The 19,950-nt window shown below is 43.2% G+C and overlaps 2 protein-coding genes across 3 annotated transcripts; both read left to right on the top strand.

Moving 5' to 3' along the window:
• mcm4 (minichromosome maintenance complex component 4) lies at window positions 1-6,384 on the top strand. 2 transcript variants are annotated; one of them, XM_084913386.1, is made up of 17 exons: window positions 1-107; window positions 892-960; window positions 1,056-1,214; window positions 1,299-1,462; window positions 1,546-1,647; window positions 1,740-1,835; window positions 2,007-2,102; window positions 2,601-2,739; window positions 2,831-3,051; window positions 3,170-3,290; window positions 3,553-3,812; window positions 4,049-4,414; window positions 4,512-4,639; window positions 4,732-4,939; window positions 5,041-5,269; window positions 5,524-5,657; window positions 5,940-6,384. In XM_084913386.1, exons 2-17 carry the CDS (start codon window positions 897-899, stop codon window positions 6,033-6,035), a joined length of 2,583 nt encoding a protein of 860 aa, XP_084769512.1. In that variant the 5' UTR covers window positions 1-107; window positions 892-896; the 3' UTR covers window positions 6,036-6,384. The 2 variants fall into 2 exon arrangements, with proteins under 2 accessions (XP_084769512.1, XP_084769513.1); XM_084913387.1 differs by having other exon boundaries at window positions 49-107; window positions 895-960.
• Window positions 6,385-10,214: 3,830 nt separating this feature from the next.
• Window positions 10,215-16,793, top strand: ube2v2 (ubiquitin-conjugating enzyme E2 variant 2). Its single transcript, XM_084913048.1, has 4 exons — window positions 10,215-10,346; window positions 15,506-15,654; window positions 15,744-15,869; window positions 16,069-16,793. The coding sequence occupies exons 1-4, from the start codon at window positions 10,331-10,333 to the stop codon at window positions 16,213-16,215; spliced, it is 438 nt and encodes a 145-aa protein (XP_084769174.1). The 5' UTR covers window positions 10,215-10,330; the 3' UTR covers window positions 16,216-16,793.
• The last annotated feature ends 3,157 nt before the right edge of the window (window positions 16,794-19,950 follow it).

A 19,950-nucleotide genomic window follows, 5' to 3' on the forward strand; every position in this document is an offset into this window, starting at 1 on the left:
AAGAAAGACAATCCCAGCCTCTCATTGGCCCAAAGTTCCCCGCGAAAATAACGTCACCCGCAGTTTCGCGCCACATCTTCTCCGCTCGGACGTATACACAAGAAGAGGTAAGAAGAGACGTATATAATGATAGTTTTTAGGTTATTACATCTGTAATTTTGGTGGTTTCGTGAAAGCGTGACACGTTAATCGGGTTGACTTAAACGTGCACGAAGGTGTTTTGTTGTTTTACGCTGACGTTTAATGTTAATCGAAGTTAAATCATCGCAGTCGAGGATCAGCTTATTGTGTGCTCTGCAGCCACATGTCAAATGGAGGTCGAGGGTTTAATGCAGTTAGTGCTTTAGTGAAAATAAGACACTTCAAAACATCTAAAAAAGACACGCAGTGTAGCACATCAGCGCGCCGGAAGTGTTATTTGTATAGTTAAGTGAACTTTTCGTGCTGTTTGACTGATATCTGGAAGCGATTCAAGCACGCATTCATAACATAGATCCAAGCACCAAATGTAAGGAAAAACAGTTGGTTTGTTTCATGCCCCAACCTTGGATATTAAAGACTAATTGTTACACAAGGTTATTTGTGCTACATCAAATATTACCTCATTGCATGTAAATGTAACCGGGCTGTTAACGAGGCAGCGAAAGGCAGGCTGCTCAGTTTATATCCATCTCATGTCATTTTCTCCACAAAGCTGAAAAAAGATCTAATAAAACAAAAAGGAAATAGTTAACGTTTTTCAGACAGCCACATATGTCAATGTCAGTTTTCTAAATGCTCAGTCAAACTTGAAGCCATCACCATCAGTGATGTCCCACAGCCAGAGCGACAGTATGTAACAAGTGTTATTACATTTCCGTTACTGAGTGTCACCTTTTGTTGATTTCCCAGCAGCAATGTCTTCTCCAGCTTCAACCCCTGGTGGCCGTAAGCGTGGAAGGAACACCAATCCACCCACACGTGAGTTCCCCACCTGCTCCATCCTTTTGCATATGGACCTCCTGTGATTGTATGATGACCGTTGCCTACTTTTCTTCGTGTCTGTGCGACTTTAGCCAGCAGTGAGGACCCCACCTCGCCTCCCTCTCAGCGACGCAGAGGTCAGGACTCCTCCAACGGGGACCTGATGCCGATGCCCACCTCCCCAGCCACGGACATTCTCAGTCCTGCAGCACCCCAGGATACGTCTCTGCTCTCCAGCCCCCGACCTTCAGGTATGACGTGTTTGAGTTGTTGTGGTCTTGTGGACTCAAGTTTGGATTCTTAAATTGTTTTATAAATCTGCCTCCTTTTAACAGTGCCTCCTAACGAGGTGGACATGAGCTCCCCCTTGATGTACGGGACTCCCAGCTCCAGGATTGAGGGAACTCCACGGAGCGGAGTGCGGGGCACACCAGCCAGGCAGCGTCCTGATCTGGGATCGGTCAGGAAGGCTCCCCAAGTTGATCTTCACTCTGAGCCGGTCAGTAACCTTGTGTTTGTCATGTATTGAGCTCACATGAAGCCTGAACCCTCAGAAGTTAACTATTCACTATCTTCTCTCAGCCGAGCACAGATGGCGCCGTGGCCAGCGAGTCGAACGCCGGGCAGAGGCTGGTGATCTGGGGGACTGATGTGAATGTCGGCACCTGCAAGGAAAAGTTTCAGGTATGAAGCCGAGTCAGCTAGATCCCATAATAAATGTCCTGTAGGGAGTCCATGAGTTAACATCGGCATGCTTTGCGTTTCGCTGCTTCCAGAGGTTTCTCCAGAGGTTTGTTGACCCGACCTCCACTGAAGATGAGAACGCTGGTCTGGACCTGAACGAGCTGTTATACATGCAGAAGCTGGAGGAGGTGCAATTTTTAATGTTTGCTGCTCCAAACGTTTTTAAATCAGACTCGCACTGCACGATGGTGTTTCTGAATGATGAACAACAGCCAAGAAATGAGAGAATACAGGAGGAGGCGGTTGCGCGGGATTGCATTCAAAGACGTAATATCACTGTTTCTCTTCTCGTCCCACAGATCAGCGTCGTCGGCGATCCTGTGATGAACGTGAACTGCCGCCACGTGCAGTCCTTTGATGCAGAACTTTACAGACAGCTCACCTGCTACCCACAGGTAAAGCTCGCTTCATCTGCCATCATTTGTTTATTTTTTTTCATTGCTATTGTTTTCATTACGTCATTCGGTGTATTCGGATTAAACGGAGGATGAAAACTTGAGCCCCTGATGAGTGAAATGGAAGCCTTCTGATTTTTATAATGAAGTAATGCCATACAGCGATGTCTTGAATAAATAAAAATAAAATAAGTGGATGCAAATGCAAAGGGAGAAGTGATGTGTAATGTGACGCAAACAAGATTATATAGAAAACAAATGGATAGGTGAATGAATCCAAAGACAAATACAGAAGCAAATTTTGCTTTTTGTTCTATGAAGGATTTATTAAATTTTTTATTGTTATATCTATAATATCTATCTATAATATTATTAGTCACTTTATCCACAGGACCACTGGCATCTGCACTCTGTTAAAGATTAAATCGTTCCCTGTTTCCGTGGAAGAAATTCTGTGGAGTTTGGCTGCGTATTAATGGAGTTAACTGTCGTTTTCAGGAAGTCATCCCAACCTTTGACATGGCGGTCAACGAGCTTTTCTTCGAGCGTTTCCCCGACTCTTTCCTTGAGTATCAGATCCAAGTACGCCCCTACAACGCCGTGAAAACCAAAAGCATGAGGAGCCTGAACCCAGAAGGTTTGCACTGACGTCACACTTGTTACGGGAACCATGTTGTCTTTTGTTTTTTGTAAACAGTGAGGTGTCAGCTTCTGCGTTTCTTCCACAGACATCGATCAGCTGATCACCATCAGCGGCATGGTGATCCGCACCTCGCAGCTCATCCCTGAGATGCAGGAGGCGTTCTTCCAGTGCCAGGTGTGCGCCTACAGCACCCGCGTGGAGGTGGATCGCGGGCGCATCGCCGAGCCGGCTGTGTGTCGCCACTGCAACACCACCCACAGCCTGGCGTTGATTCACAATCGCTCTGTCTTCTCAGACAAACAGATGGTGAGAGTTTGCTCATAGTCAGCGACACCTTATCTCCGAATACACGGGTGGTAATCGCCGATGTGTTGCTGCGGAGGTCGTGGCATCTGTTTGTTTACCGTTCTTCCTTTCGCAACAGATAAAAATTCAGGAATCTCCCGAAGACATGCCGGCCGGTCAGACGCCTCACACGACTATCGTTTACGCTCACAACGATCTAGTTGACAAAGTGCAGCCAGGAGACAGGGTGAACATCACTGGTGAGATTTCTTTAATATCTTGATAATAATAATTTCATGATGACCTGTATGAAGAGTAAAAGATGGGGCTGAAAATGGAAGCAAGAGCTGAGCTGCAATATTTCTAATGACCAGCAGGGGGCAGCTCCTGGCTGCAGAAAGTCATCAGGTGGATTTAAAGTGTTTGGCATGAAATTAAAGCATTTTTAAAAAATCTTTTGCAAGGAGGTCGTTGAAGGTCACGTTGTGGTCGGATCACTAACAGCCTTCGTCATTTGTGCAGGTATCTACAGAGCCGTCCCGATGCGGGTTAACCCACGCCAGAGCAACGTGAAGTCGGTTTACAAGACTCACATAGATGCCATCCACTTCCGCAAGACAGACGAAAAGCGCCTGCACGGTTTGGACGAAGAGGCCGAGCAGAAGCTCTTCACCGAAGACCGCGTGCAGACCCTGAAGGAGCTCGCAGCCAAGCCGGACGTCTACGAACGCCTCTCCTCTGCCCTTGCACCGAGCATCTACGAACATGAAGACATCAAAAAGGTAAGACCAAAGGCTACTTGTTAAGGTGGAAACACTTGGCTATCACATAGCCAAAAAGGCCCACAACAGCCACGCCCTCTTTCCTGCATATTGGTCACTCTGCTGCAGCTTTTAAAAAAAGAAAATTTTAAGTAGAGGTGAAATGCAGAAATGCCCTAATAAAAGTTTTGGTTGAAGATGAATTTAGATTAAAGTTGTGATTTGATTGAGTCTCTTTCTCCGTCTCCTGGTACCAGGGCATCTTGCTCCAGCTGTTTGGGGGCACTCGAAAGGACTTCAGTCAGACCGGCCGCGGGAACTTCCGTGCCGAGGTGAACATCCTGCTTTGCGGGGACCCCGGCACCAGCAAGTCCCAGCTGCTGCAGTACGTCTACAACCTGGTGCCCCGCGGCCAGTACACGTCAGGAAAGGGCTCCAGCGCTGTGGGTCTGACCGCCTATGTGATGAAGGACCCAGAGACCAGGCAGCTGGTGCTGCAGACCGGCGCGCTGGTCCTGAGCGACAACGGCATCTGCTGCATCGACGAGTTCGACAAGATGAGCGACAACACGCGCTCCGTGCTGCACGAGGTCATGGAGCAGCAGACCCTCTCCATTGCAAAGGTATATGTCACCACATTTAATACGTAATCGTTTGGAAGTACGCAAACGGAAGGAGCTTTCGGTCTCACTGCGTTTGTGTTTTTCTTCGTGCCCTCAGGCTGGAATCATCTGCCAGCTGAACGCCCGCACCGCCGTGCTGGCTGCTGCCAACCCAGTGGAATCCCAGTGGAACCCCAAAAAGACCACAATCGAGAACATCCAGCTGCCTCACACTCTCCTGTCCAGGTGAACATCACTGCATTGAAACTCCCGATGCACCGATCCACATGTTGCTGCGTTGCAAACTAAACTTAACTTTGTGTTTGTTGCACCGTCAGATTCGACCTCATTTTCCTGATGCTGGATCCCCAGGATGAGGCTTACGACCGCAGGCTGGCTCACCACCTGGTGGCTCTCTACTACCAGACCGAGGAGCAGATGGAGGAAGAGTTCCTGGACATGGCCGTGCTGAAGGACTACATCGCGTACGCGCGAACGTACATCAACCCAAGACTGAGCGAAGAAGCCAGCCAGGCCCTCATTGAGGTCTGTGGAAACTCTCAGTGGCTTAATTTAACCCTTTTAGCAAACATTTCAGTCGATTCTTAGAGTTCTATGCAGCTGACCTTGTTTACGTTCATCCGCAGGCCTACGTTGACATGAGAAAGATAGGCAGCGGCCGTGGGATGGTGTCCGCCTACCCCAGACAGCTGGAGTCCCTGATCCGCTTGGCAGAGGCCCACGCCAAGGTGCGCTTCTCCGAGAAAGTGGAGACCATTGACGTGGAGGAGGCCAAGCGGCTGCACCGAGAGGCCTTGAAACAGTCGGCCACAGATCCTAGAACAGGATTTGTAGACATCTCTATTCTGACAACAGGTACGGAAGACAATGAAAGTATTTCTAAAGGTGCTGACATGAGAAATTAAAGATGCACTTTATGAGGGTCAGGCTCATTTTACATTGGCCTTGCTTTGAAACACTAGTTCCATTTTCTCCATTGCGAAGGTGCCACTTGGGCTTTTCCTGCCTCTTTATAGGACAACTTTTTAACCCCAGATTAATTATGCAAATAATCTTTAGGTTCAGTCCTGCAGTTGCATTTCAATGCATTGTTCTTTGCTTGATTACAGGCATGAGCGCCACAGCACGCAAGCGCAAGGAGGAGGTAGCCCAGGCCCTGAAGAAGCTGATCCAGGCCAAAGGGAAGACGCCAGCCATGAAATACCAGCAGCTGCTCGATGACCTCAGAGGACAGTCTGAAACTGTGAGTGTTTTAAATCTTTATTTTTATTAAGCTGGCATGAAGTCAAAGCTCAAATATCAGTTTGATTTCAGCTCTTCAGATGGCGATTGCTATGACCGTAGCGTGGCACTCGTTCCTCATTAGACTGAACAAAAGCCAAGCTCTAACATTTCTCTGTATCCTCTGAAATATCACAAAATTCAGCCAGAGTAGCCGTCGACACGTTTGCACTCTTTGAGTATTTGCTGCACTTTTGCATCACTTCCTGTCTAATGATTTCCTCCTGTCTTGCCCCGTTTGCAGGCGATTACTAAGGAGCTGTTCGACGAGGCGTTGCGAGCTCTGGCTGACGAGGATTACTTGACAGTCACTGGAAAGACTGTTCGTCTCCTTGCTTGAGGCACACCCTGCAATTATGTACAGTTCTTAATTTTAAATCCTATCCCATGTCGACTTCTTTACTTGCGCTGTAAAAAAACGTATTTGTATAACCGAACCAGCATGTGCTGAATATCTGGGCGTATTAGATGTTTATAGGACCCCAGATTGGTGATTCAGAAGGACCCAATGACTCATTAAACGCCGGTTTCCTGTTGCAGTTTTTATAGGAATGTGTAAAAACTGCATCCAGTGTTGACTTAAAGAGCTCATAAGCTTGAACTTATTTTGTGTTTTTTCTTTTGGATTGAGTAGCTCATGTTGACTATTTGTTTATAGAGAATAAATAAAATGATGTTCACTAAAGGTTTCTTACTTCTGACCTGCATATTTCACCAGTTTCTCTGTTAAGTTGTTTGCTAGCTGTATCATATATGCGGAAGAGCCTACTGCTGACTTTACTGGGTAAATCTTGGTAGTAAATGGACAGAGATTTGTTCCAGTTTCCAGTATCCTGGCCAAAGATGCTTCTGACGTGCAGGTGAGCCAGTGATTAATCATTGAAACAAGGCAGGGTGGATCCAAGCTTTCGTGTTTACACTGATACTGACCCCATCATCCAAGTCACATGTCAGAAACTGACTTATTAGATGTTTTTCCAATTTAATTTCTTTCTTATTGTACCTGATGTGGTCTTCTGCTATAGCCCATGGGTCTGGAGATGCTCTTCTGCATACCTCAGTTGTAAGGAGTGATCATTTAAGTTATTATTGCCTTCCTATTAGCTCAAAGCTGTCTCCTCTGGCATCAATAAGGTATTTTTACCCAGAGAACTGCATATTTTCTCTTCTGGACCGTTCTCTGTACACTCTACAGATGGCTGTGTGGGGAAATCCTCGTAATCAGCAGTTTTTGAAACCGTATTAACAACCACACCACATTACAAGTCACTTGAGGCATCTCTCTTCCTTATTCTGATGATCCGTGTGTGGCCACTCTACACAGTAATGCAGTTTTCCTCCATTATGTAACAAGTCTATACAGAGACTTATTATGTACCATTAAATGATGACATGCAGACATGTTGGTCTCATCATATGTCTACTTGTCTATGAATGTCTCCACTACCAAACCTGTTTTATCATTTAACAATGTAGGGCTCCAGCAGAGGAAATGCAAATGTTGAAAGCATTTCACTGGTGCATGAATAATTGAGTATGGTTTAAAAAAAATATACTCTCCAAGCATTTCTGAGTTTCCCAGACATTTCCCAGAAGGTCAAGGCCCAAGGTCAGAATTGAAGTCAAAGGGTCAAAATCATAATTTCATTTTAATTTGACTTTCATACTTTGATTATTCAGAAGAGTCCAATTTAATCAAAACTAGATGGCTAGTTCAGAAAGAGTGGCTATTTTAGGTCATTTTTTTGCCAAAGTTCAAAGGTCAAAATGTATGATAGTCATCTCTGCTTTCACTTAAGAACTTTTGGTCTTGGTAGCATTGTGTCATATCATCAAAACTAGAACCAACCAACCATTTTTCCATTTATCTTGACCCAAACTTAGAATAAATGTAGTCAGACTCTATCTGTCCCAGTGTTCAGTGTACTGTTGCTTTTCTGCCCCCTGGCACTTTGGTGCCGTCCTTCACTCACACTGGCTTAGCTCAATATCTGTCATCACAAGTGTGAAGCAATCGGAGCCATGAATTAAAACAAAAGTTAGTTTGACCTACTCAGCAGGGGGCGTGGGGGGGTTTGAAGTGGTAAAACATGAGCGCGAGAGCCTGCTGTCGTATAAAATCATGCTTAAACGGACGTGCCAAGCGGCTCTTTTTTGTGGCTTTATCTCAGATTATGGCGGAGACCCCGGAGTTTGTACACCTGCAGCTGGAGCCAGAATGATGTGTTGCTATAGCAACTACAGCTACATGGCAGCAATCAGAGTCAGCGATGAGAGTGGGTGACTTGACCAGCTACATCCACCATTTTGTCTCATCTGTGACCACACTTCATCTGCTTCCCAAATGCTTCTGCTGCACATCCTCTAGCAGTTAATCTCTGGCCTGATTATACATGTATGAAGTATGTTTTTTGCTATTGTATTTTTATTGTATTCCAATTTTATCAGGTCTGACATTAGCCAAATAAATGGATAGGATATTGGAGGGAGAAAAACCTTTAATCCAGATCTGTAAGCTTAAATTATCCAATAACCTGACCACTGAAAAGATGCAGTAAAGCCAGAAGTGTCTCGAATCTCTCAGATCTCTGCTCTTGATAGCTTAACTGTTTCTTTTCTTCTGACAGTGCAACCTGCATACATTCTGGACCTGGAATGGACACCTGTATTATCCACAAAAGTGTGTTTAAAGTTTCAAAAATAAAATAAATCTTTTGTTTTGTGAAATATCTGACCCTCCTCATCCTGTTTTGAATGTAACTGAACTCTACAAATCAGCAGACGAGGTTTTGTCTAAGAAGGTCAAAAGCCCGACAATTTGGGAGATGCTCGCTTAATTTTGAACGGTGATGTGTGACGTGTGCAAAATCCTAACCTGCCGAGCTGTCAGCTGAAACCAGGCTGAAATTTACCAGAAAAAGATGATAGTTTTTGTCGGTCATAATGTCCAAAGTATGGGGGTATGATAGAAAACTAATACAGCCTGCACGTATTTATATTAAATCTGTTAGTGAAGTTGTTAAGGCTCTAATCCTAATCAAAAAGAAGCTGCACTGACTTAGTCTTAACTTTAATTTCAGCATGGTGGCGCAGTGGTTAGCACTGCTGCCTCACAACAAAGGGGTCCTGGGTTTGAATGCATTGGCTGGCTGGGGCCGCTTTGTGTGGAGTTTCCATGATCCCCATCCCTGCAGGGCTTCCTCTCACAGTCCAAACACATGGAGTTTGGACTGTGACCAGTTAGGTTAACTCATGACTCTAAATCAACTTTGTAAATGATTGTATGTCTGCGTGTTGTCTCGTGAGTCCTGCCACTGCTTTGGTTTGCAAACTCCAGCTGTCCCCCTCTTTTATATGCTGAATGTAAAAACACTTCCACAAATGTTGGTGCAACCCTGTGTTAAAGCTCCTCAACCGAGCTGATAGAGCAGAGAAGAGAGGACCATCCTTTTTAGGAACTAAGACATCCTTTAACATAGCAGACTGATTGCCAAGGCACGTGCAGGAGAATTGGGAATTGAACCGCGGTGGCCTCTCCCAAACTGATGTCTCTAAAATTGAAGAAGTTTCACAAGAATGGATTTGTAATTTTTATTATTTATTTTTGCATTTAAGCAAGAATAAAACCCATCAATTCAGTCATCAAATTGTGTTCAGGGGTTCAGACATGACCCAGGCATCGTCTTAAGGCTTTCCTGGGACTCGTTAATGCCCCAGTTTGCCAAGGATGGTACCAAGCAAGTTAAAGGCCTACTGTAAGAGCACAGAATCTGAACCACACGAAGCAAGTTAACAAATAAATGCAGGCGTCTTCTGGCGATACAATCAAATAACTGACAGAACACAAAGGCTCGTCTCACATTTGCCAAAAAAAAAAACCCATGGTGACTATTCCCAAGACCTTTGAGGAAATGTTATGTGGACTGATGAGACAAAAGCTGAACTTCTGGGAAGCTTTTGTTACATTTTCTTTGTTACAAACTAACAAAGAAAATAACATCACACTAACAGTCAAACATGGTGGTGGTAGTGTGATGGTCCGGGGCTGCTATGGTACTTCAGAAACAACGCTACTAAAAAAGCCTGGAGGAGACTGTTCAGTCATCTGTTTTGTTCCCCGAAGCTCAAGTGTACTTGGATTATGCAGCAGGATGAAGATCTGAATGAAGGTTTTGGAGTGACCAAGTCCAGATTTGGCATGATGTTAAACAGGCTGTTTATACATGAAAACCTTACAGTATGGCTAAATTAAAACAATTCTGCAAAGAATAGTGGGCCAAAATTCCTCCATAGCAACGTCAAAGACTCATTACTAGTAACTACAAATGCTTGGTTGCAGTTCTTACTGCCAAGGGTGCCACAACCAGTTATCAGGATTAAGTCCAGGCAGGTTTGAGTAACTTTGTAACCTTAATGAATGGAATCATCATTTAAAAACTACTTTTTATTTGCTGTGTTTACCTTCGTCTAACACTGAAATTAGTTTGAAAGAATGGAACGAGAGTGAGAGTGGACAGGTGCGAACAGCCTGTCAGCAGCGTGTAATGCCGCTCTCCGCCGGTGTGATGCTGCTCGCCCGATTTTTAACCGCCGTGATGTCACACATCTGTGTGCTTCTGGACTCGGCTGAAGAAGATGGCGGCCTCCTCAGGTTTGTGTGTCTTCAAACTAACATATACAGCGACGCAATGTGCGGCACAAGTCGAGGCCTCGATGTTATTTCAGTCACGACACTGAGACTTTTTACTTAGGAGAGAGGTTTATGAAATCGCTTTGATTTGTAATTTACTGCAGTCGATGAAGCAGTGAGCCTCATGGGAGCCATCTATGTCACGGAACTGGTGTGTTGGCTAACCCTAGCTATATAGCGAAGGAGTGACTAGCTGGCCCCGTGAGTTAGCTGAAATAACTTAAGGTGGCCTTCACTGTGGCCCATACGGACACCGTGCATGTGAAACAAACGTTAGCTATAAAAATCCAGTATAAAATTTTGATTTGGTGTGTAGGTTTCTGTTAATATGTGTGTTGCAAACAACCATAGATGGCATTAGCTAGTGAAGCTAACTTAGCGACTAGAATATTCCAGCACCGCGCGGCACTCACTCCCATTTTGTCCAGCTAGCTTGATCGGAATATTCTTATCGCATATGAACGTCGTAAACGCGTATTTTATGTGATTAAATAGCAACAAAAGCACAATAACCGAACAGTTAAACATGCTTTATGAGAAATTTTGTATAGCTTCTCCATGAAGCATCGCACACTGCAGTACACATAATGGTATCGGAAATGTTTTAATATGGGGAGCAGTTCCGCCTCTGCTTTCATCAGCACGCTGCTCGCTATTGTTGTGACACGCTTAACGCATTTGTGTAACCCGTTTTCCATTAGGTAAAAAATGTATTGTATTTACACGAGGTGGGTATTTGCAGTTGTAGGGCGGGGAAGATAGTCGAGCACCAGATCGATTAACTACAACCGCTGTAGTGGGCACGCTTTGTTTCAGCAAGTAGTCGGGGCCCGTGCTTGCCTTCAGCGCTCCAACAGGAAGCGTGGCTTTTCAAACTTGCAAAATAAACGCCCTGAACGACAAAACAAATGAATAATAGCAAGTCGCAGCAAACGGCTTTTATTTTTGTGCAGATCTTAAGCAACCATAACGGAGACGAAACAGGAAAATGGAGCGAAGTAGAGAAAGTAGTTAGTAAGTTCGTAATCGAAACTGAGAAGTTGGCGCGACCTGCCGATTCATTTTTAACCTAGTTTAAGATTTAAGTTGCCCCATTAACGACACACATGTGGGGACGTGGGGAGCTGTTTAGATTTCTTCCAGTCGAGTTCTTAATTTGAATTGCAGCACTACCTTTAACCGTCACTGCAACTGATAATACTTGTCAGACAGGTGAGGGCAACAAAACTAGCATTCAGTTTGGACAGTGATGGATGTGGCGAACACACTCATTACTAAGCCGATCCTTTATTCTGTGGCCTTTGCACCAACCTGACATGATAGACCAACAGTCACCAACTCGGCTCGTGCTGTTGTGGAGACCAGCTGATGAATCAGTCTGCTGATATTAACCAGTCGCATTTGTGTCAGTATCTATGTGTTAATGAATAATCTTTAATTAGTAATACAGACAAAAATGCTGGTAACTGGTTTAGAGCCTCTTCTTTTGCTCCTCTTGACTGTTTTTAGCACAGCTGACATTTCAAGATCGCTCCTGTGCTCTATTACTTAATCTTTCTTTCACTTAAACTTTACCCTGGTGTGTGTATATGTAGATAATATTGACTGATAAATCAGTATTTTACATTTTTAATTGCTGAATTTTTGCAAACAAACAAACAAAGTATGTTTTGTGACCAAAACCTTGCACTTAGTGGCTCATCTTCCATTTGAAAAACAGACCATACCAGAAAACGCAAACAACAAATTTCCCATTGGGAATTTATTTTCTTTCCCAGAGCTAAAACTTTGTAATTAGCTAAGTATTTACAGAAAGGTATAAATATTTTTTGTTTAATAAAACAAATTGCACAAAAAAAGCCATTCACAGTGAATATAAATGTAATGTAAAGTCTTGCTTTTTTCCTCGTCTTACATTAGAATTTCTGAGCATCTTTTGACGATCTTCAACTCCGTTATTAGTCAATAAACTTGTCATTTATTTTCTCAATCAGTTACAATGTTGCTATTACAGACTAGGGCTGTTCGATATAACGATATATATTGGATGACGATATAAAAACGTCTATCGTTTCATTTTATGCTATCGTTTGTTTCGTGGTGTCGCAAAATAAACTGTTTACGGCAATATTTTGTCATCGTTTTGATAGTCACTGTAGTGGCTATATTAATTTCCTAAAGTTCTCTTTCTCTTATATTTAATATAACCACACTACAGACGGACAAGCGCCTGTTTTTATGCGTTGTCGTTAGCAACAACGACGGTAAAACTCCTGCGTGTCCGCTTATTTATTTTCCACATAAACCTTTCACAATAAAGCTCAAGATCCTGTTGAGACTTTTCAAAATAAACTGAATCACGTGAAAGAGTATGCAGAGTATTTACGGCTGAGAAGCGAAAAAGAGCCGTCAGGTGCTAAAAAATAAACCTTAGACTCAAATGTTAGAACAGGCTTTCCCCCGCAGCACACCGTGTAATAAATACTCACGAAGAAAACGGCGGCCGTTACAACTTATGTCTAAAAATGTATAGTATCATGCATCGGTTAAAACATTCGACTCCAGGTACGCGACGCCCAGCTGGAAACACTTCACGCAAGTCGAGCTGCCTGAGATTCACAGAATTTTCAGAAAATGTAAAATTTTTGTGATTTATATCATTATCGGGACGATAGAGGTCTTATATCAGGATATGAGATTTTGGTCATATTGCACAGCCCTATTACAGACAGTCCTGTTGACATCGGTGTCTCTGCAATGACTGAAATCTTTCAACAGTTTCTAGGGAGCAGAGACATTTTAAGAGTCAGCCATTGCAGTCTCGGATGAAGGGCTGATAAAACTTATCTCTGAAGTCTGACCATGAGGTGAAATGAAAGATTACATTTCTTCGCCTTCCGCTCCAGGCATGTGGTCTTTTTTTTTTTTTCTTTCTTTCTTTCTTTCTTCTTTTTTTTTTTTTTCTTTTTTTTTTTTTTTTTTGAAGAAAATAGCTCCCTTCACTTCCCTTTCTGCTGGTTTGTCTTTAGGATCATACTTATGAATACCAGTAGTTTCACGTAAGCGCAGCCACCGCTCCTGTAAGAAGTTCATCATTTACAGTCCGCTGAGTGCCTGTCAGGCTATGTGTTTAATACCAACTTATCAGGCCCTCTACGAATACCCTCCTCCCCGAGCAGCCAAACATTGGGTTGAAGAGTTTTGAGTGATGTTCTCATCGGCCCGGATATTAAGACGCTGGTCATAAGATGGATTTTACTCTGAATCAGGCGTTAAAAATCAGCAGTATAGGCCCATGTGCTTCAGCTCTCGTGACCATTTCCAAACAGCTGTCAAAGCGCAGATATATTTCAAGCTTCAGTGTTAACGCGGCATCGCATGTCTTCAGCGAGTGACTTCTGATCAAGGTATCAAATTCGAGGCACAGAAGGTGAACGTAACATACTGTGAGCCGCGGTCTGCCGAGCTATTTCTTGTATCAGCTTGTCCTGTTTTACGCACATTTAACTGCTTCACTCTTGTGCATGGATTGCATGTTTTGATCCGAAGTGTGAAGTCAAATTTTCATGAAACACTAGCAGCGGAAAAAAGCAGACCGCAGATTATCAGAGTGGCTGCTGAATATTTTCCTGCCGGTCAGCTAATTGTTTCAGCTTCGTGCGCTGTACCAATTAATTTGCCATATATTCAGTCAGGCAATTGATCTTTTGACCTGTAGATTGTCATACAGTGAAAATCGTTTTCAGATTGGCATTTTAAAACTGTTTTGTCAACAGAAGTGATTTGCATACAAGCAGCAAAAGGCAAATTCAGACTGGTAGGATTTTCAGTAGGTGACAAATGTTACATAACAAAATGCAGCTTTCGCATAAAACCAGGTGATCATTACAGCTCTAAACCAGCTGTTATGAACATATCTGTTTATACTTTATGAATATTTTAGTTTTTTCTTTAGTTACAAATCTCGTGAAAACTAAACTTATAGAAAACAATGACTTCATTGAGCCTCACTACTCTGTTTGCTCTCCTGTTAGCAATTGCTAGTCCTAAGATCACTGCCCCCTGGGGATATAAGTGTGATAAACGATCCAGTTATGCATGCAGCAAGCCTTAATATTAGTCAGATAATACGTTACTGCAAAAGGCACCAATGCTGTGGAGAGTTTTAGTTTAATGACTCTGAAGTAGTGGATGAGGCCTGGCGACGCTGATTGGCTCTGGACATCTGTCATTTAGAGCAGCCACGCCGCTATCGCTCAGGTTATTGTTCAGGATACCTCGGAACTCTGATGTTCGACTTGGGAATAACATCACTCCTGAGTTAATGCGTTCCTGAAAAAGCGAGGGGAAAAACGGGGACGTCCAACTCCAAATTTCGAGTCGCATATCTCAAAATTCTTGTCTTTTTGACTCAAAATCTGAGTACATTTTTTCGGCAATGACCTTAAATTTTGTCTTATGCGTGACTATTTATTTATTTATTTGTTTTTAAATAGTGGAAATTAGTTTCTGTACCCGAAGTATCCAGCTGGATAAGTTATAAAAATGTGTCCCTTGACGTCTCACTGTAGTGGTTTTGTAGCTGTCGCTAGGGCATGTTCTAGGCAGTAGTTGCCTGGGTAACCCTCCACGTTATTTGACACACGTCAGTGAGTAGCATCATTCGTCCTCGCTGGTAGACAGTGTTTATTTTAAAAAAAAAAAAAAAAAAAAAAAAAAGTTGCTGATGTAACTCGGGAATGTACATTTCACTTTGCCAGCAGTTATTTTGCCTGTCATTGGCTGAAGTTGCTGAATGTCATTGACTTCATGTGGCCTCTGGTTGCCACATAGTTGCTTCTTTTGACGCAACTTTATTGCGTTGGCTGATGTGTTTTTGCTGTTCACAGATGGCACGATGAAGAGCTGAAAGATTCAATGGGGATTTTGTGTTAGTCTAAGTAAAATAGCCCAAGAAAACGAATGCCATCGACCAATAGACATTATTTTAAGTCCTGTTATCAGCCAAGAGTTTCATAATCTCTTCAACCCATTAAAGAATGGCTAGTTTTTGTCTTTTTTGGCCATGCAAACACCTTTAAATCGATCCTCGTATTCTCTTCGTTCCTCTGTTATTTTAGGAGTTAAAGTCCCACGCAATTTTCGCTTGTTGGAAGAGCTTGAAGAGGGCCAGAAGGGCGAAGGCGACGGCACAGTCAGCTGGGGCCTGGAGGATGACGAAGACATGACTCTCACACGATGGACAGGCATGATCATCGGACCAGCGAGAGTAAGCACGGGAAACTCGTGAATGAACACACTGCCCGCTGTTCATATTAGACACCGTAACCAAAGCCATTCTGTTCTTTTCTTCCTCAGACCAATTACGAGAACAGGATATACAGTCTGAAAGTGGAATGTGGACCTAGATACCCAGAGACAGCGCCGACCGTTAGATTTGTAACAAAAATTAGCATGAATGGGATAAATAATTCCAACGGGACGGTGAGTGTCATCACAGATCTGTCAAGGTTATGTATGGCTTTCGCTATCTTCTCTATCATTTCGGGAGTTGTGAAATTGTTTCGCAGCTTTGTGACGCTCGGATGCGAGCCGTGCAATAACTCACTGTCAGCAGTCTTGTCACAATGACTGATTCTGTTTGTTTTTTTTTGTTTTTTTCCCCTCCCCTTTTGTCTCGCAGGTGGATTCACGTAGCATACCAATATTAGCAAAATGGCAGAATTCTTATACCATTAAAATTGTTCTTCAAGAGTTAAGGCGTCTAATGATGTCCAAAGAAAATATGAAGCTTCCACAACCACCAGAAGGACAGACCTACAGCACTTAATCGTAATGGATTGTTTCGACCCTCTGTCTTAAACCTTACTCTCTTAGAAATATTGTGTAAAATCATCAAGAGGCTCACTTCGCACATCAACAGTATCGTCTGCAAGAGCAAGATTGGACTTTCTTATTACATAGCTCATTCAAAAAAATGGAAAAAAAGTCCCTGCAGTTAAGCACTGAATAGATAGTAAAAAGACTACAAGACCACACTTATCTGCCTATAATAAAGTTTCTTTGACAATGACTTTTCTGTTTTGACCGGTTCCAGCTTGAGTAGGCTTGAAGAGGGAAGCATGATGCCACATTGAGGCTGTACCAGAGTCCCAGTACTTTTGTTTAAATGGCTTGAAGTAAAAGGCAAGATTGGGGGGGAAGGGGGTGTATGAAGGCATGTTCTGTAACTAATACCTAGTCAAAGAGAAGCCACATTTTTGAGATGTTAGTAAAATTTAGCAGGTTCTTTGAAATATCATGCAGATCGCTGAATATTGAATACTGTGGCTGTAGTCTAAAAGTAGTGTCACAAGGTAAGAAAGATTTTTTTTTTTATAAATATATATAAATATATATATATCTGTATTTGACACGATACCAATATGTTTCTGTTCTGCGGCTCTTTGACATGTAACAGACGTTGAAGCCTGTTCGGTTCTGAAACCCTTGCATTTAACTTCTAGTGGAAATGGCAGGTGTATGAATTTGTGATTTTTCTCAAATTAAATCACTGTCTGCAAAAAAAGGCTCGTCGTGTATTTGACTCCCACACCTAGTGTTTTTTTTTATTTTTTCCACCAGAGGGCCCTGCCAGACAAATAGACTTCCTCTAAACAGCCGGATACATACACAGTTCGTGGATTATGCCGTGGGAAAGCCGGTTCAAACCACGCTGCAGTCACTTGTGCCAGTTAGAATAATAAAAAGCTTTTTATCTGTTCTGAGAAGCAGAAGCAAGGTTTCCTCTGTGCAGCTGTGGGATTAGTCGTAAAGTTTAATAAACCAAATGAGCATATCAGAGTGTTTGAAGAAGATGCTGTGATCATCTACGCTCACAGGCCTCTTTATTAGGCTGCTTGTTAATTCAAATATTTAATCAGCAGCTTGGTGCTATTAGAAGGAGATGAGGTCAAGAGGACCTGAAGTTTCAAACAGCATCACAATCTGGAGGAAAAGTAATTTCAGTTTAAATGTGACATGGTGATTGGTAGTTCAGAAACTGCTGAGCTACTGGCAGTTTCCTGCAAAATCATCTGTAGGGTTTACAGAGAATGGTCTGAAGAAGAAAATTTCCAGTGAGCTGCTGTTCTCTGGGTGAAAATGACTCGTTGATGTCAGACGAGAAGGACCTGGCTGTTTTGAGCTGATGGGAAGGCAGCAGTTACTCAAATAAGCACTCAGTAGAACCGAGGTATGCAGAAGAGGGTCTTTGAAGGCACAACATGTCAAACCTTGTAGCAGATGGACTCGTGAAGCAGAAGATCACGGTGGATGTCACTCCTGTCATGTAAGAGCAGGAAGCCAAGGCCACAGTTGACACAGACTCACCAAAACTGGACAACTGGAAATGCCTGGTCTAATGAGTTTCAACTGCTGCTTCAATAATCAGATGATGGTGTCAGAAACAACATGAAAGCATGGATCCATCCTGCCCCGTAGCAATGACTCAGTGGTGTAATGGTGTGAGGGATATGATCTTGGTGCACTTTTGGCTCCACAGTACCAACTGTGCATCTTTTAAACGCCACAGCCCACCTCATTATTGCTGCTGACCGCGCCCATCTGTGTGACCACAGTGTACACATCTTCTGATGGTTGCTTCCAGCAGGACCATGTCACAAAGCTCAGATCATCTCACTGGTTTCTTGAACATGACGACGAATGACCTTCACCGTCACCAGATCTCAACCCAATAGAGCATCTTTGGGATGTAAATCTGCTGCAACTGTGCAACGTATCATGCTAATATGAACCAAAATCTCTGAGGAAAGTTTCAGCACCTTGTTGAATCTATGCCACAAAGAATTAAGGCACCTGTGAAGGTGAAAATTGGCCTGACCTGGTACTAACAATGTAGGACTAATGAAGTGGCCAGTGAGTGTATATGTAGCAGATTAAGTTTATCTGTCAAACTGTGCAGTGAGGTGTCTGAATCTTAATATTGAAACTTTAATTACCAGGAAGATTGAATAAGACTGCAGCCTTTATTCCTCTGAGGGTGTTGGGTTGTGAAAGAAGGGTTAACACTGCAGTTTGCATTATTTCTGCTGAATTAAATTCCCACAATCAACAAGAAGCAGGCTGAACGTGTTTTGAAAGGATTAATATTGGCCCGTTCACACAAAGTTACATCCCAGTGAAAATGACATTTAATGTCTTCATAACTCTTCCTTTATGTGGAGGTGAGACACTGGGCTGCAACGATGAATGCTGAATTTTAAAAAGTGCAAGGCCACTTTTCTAAATTACCATAGCTCTTTATTAATCAGGCCCCAAGTGAGCGTGTGACCTCTAAAAATGATGAGCAGTGGTCCTAGATCAACCTGTGTGACCTCCCAGCTGTATATCTCCTTAGCTGTGGCCTGTGGGCAGCTCGTCTCGTCTCGGGGCTGAGATGAATGCACACCTGTCTGCCATGTCTGCAGCTTGTTAAATAGCTGGTAAAACCCTGCCTTTTGACTTAAGTCACATGTTAAATAAATACGCTACTTAAAAAACAGGTGAACTGAATGTGAATAGAATTACAAAGGAATCTTTTAATTACATGGCAGGAAATTACACATTTGCATAATTGAGAAAGCGTCATTTATAGAAAAACAAGACATGACTGAGTAACTTGTTTCCTAATTTGTTTGCAAAGAATAAGCTTTTATGTGTGTCTGTGTGTGTTTGTGTGCTTGGCCACACTGTGTCCTCTCAAATCAGAGCTCTGTCCCCTAGAGGGCGCTCCAAACTCACGTATGTCCCTAGCAGTGCCCTGAGAAGGGACTTGTGTTTAGAGGACATGGCTTGTCTGAAAAGGCAGCTCTACAGCGATGCTTCCAGGCTCCATTTGTGCATGCTGTCATTACTTTTTAGAAACATGATGTGTTTTACTTTGCTCAGGGAGCTGAAGCCCTGCTGCTGTGCAGAGGCTCCTAGCTGGTGTCCCCATGTGTCTTTATAAAAGGAGCTGAGGTTGTGCACATTTAACTAGCATTTCTACTATAAAGCCAATGGATATCTGAAAGCTGGCAAATGTTCCTGTTTCGACTTGGTGTGCGTGCATGTGGGTGTGAGATGAGTCAGTGTTTGCTGCGGAGGATGACCTCGCTCATCCTCAGTCTGTGCAAGACGGGATTTGACTTTCTGGATGTGACAGTTAGTGTATGGGCCTAGCCTCCATCAGCTATACTCTCCCTGCTTGTTGTTTTGTTTGTTTTTCTCCCTCTTGTCCCCTCGGAAGTCATGAATATGAAATCAGAAGTGGCTTGTGTTGCAGCCAGTTCACTCAGTGGCTCAGCCATCCCATATATATAAAAGGCAGAGCCCCAGGTTACACAGGCTTAGTCCTTTATTCACCACATGAATTTTCAGAGTAGACTTCTCTGAACCACTTTTTTATTTTTTTGGGGGGAATCTCATTTGAATGGAAGTAGGAAATCCTTGCTTGACTATTTAACCTGAGTCCCAACAGACTAATCTGAATTTTAGACTCAGGCACCTGCACAAAAGCACCATCTGAAGCAGCACTGGAAGCCAA

The sequence above is a fragment of the Perissodus microlepis genome, chromosome 18, assembly GCF_051167445.1.
Source record: "Perissodus microlepis isolate ML-2025 ecotype Zambia chromosome 18, ASM5116744v1, whole genome shotgun sequence".
NCBI lineage: Eukaryota > Metazoa > Chordata > Actinopteri > Cichliformes > Cichlidae > Perissodus > Perissodus microlepis.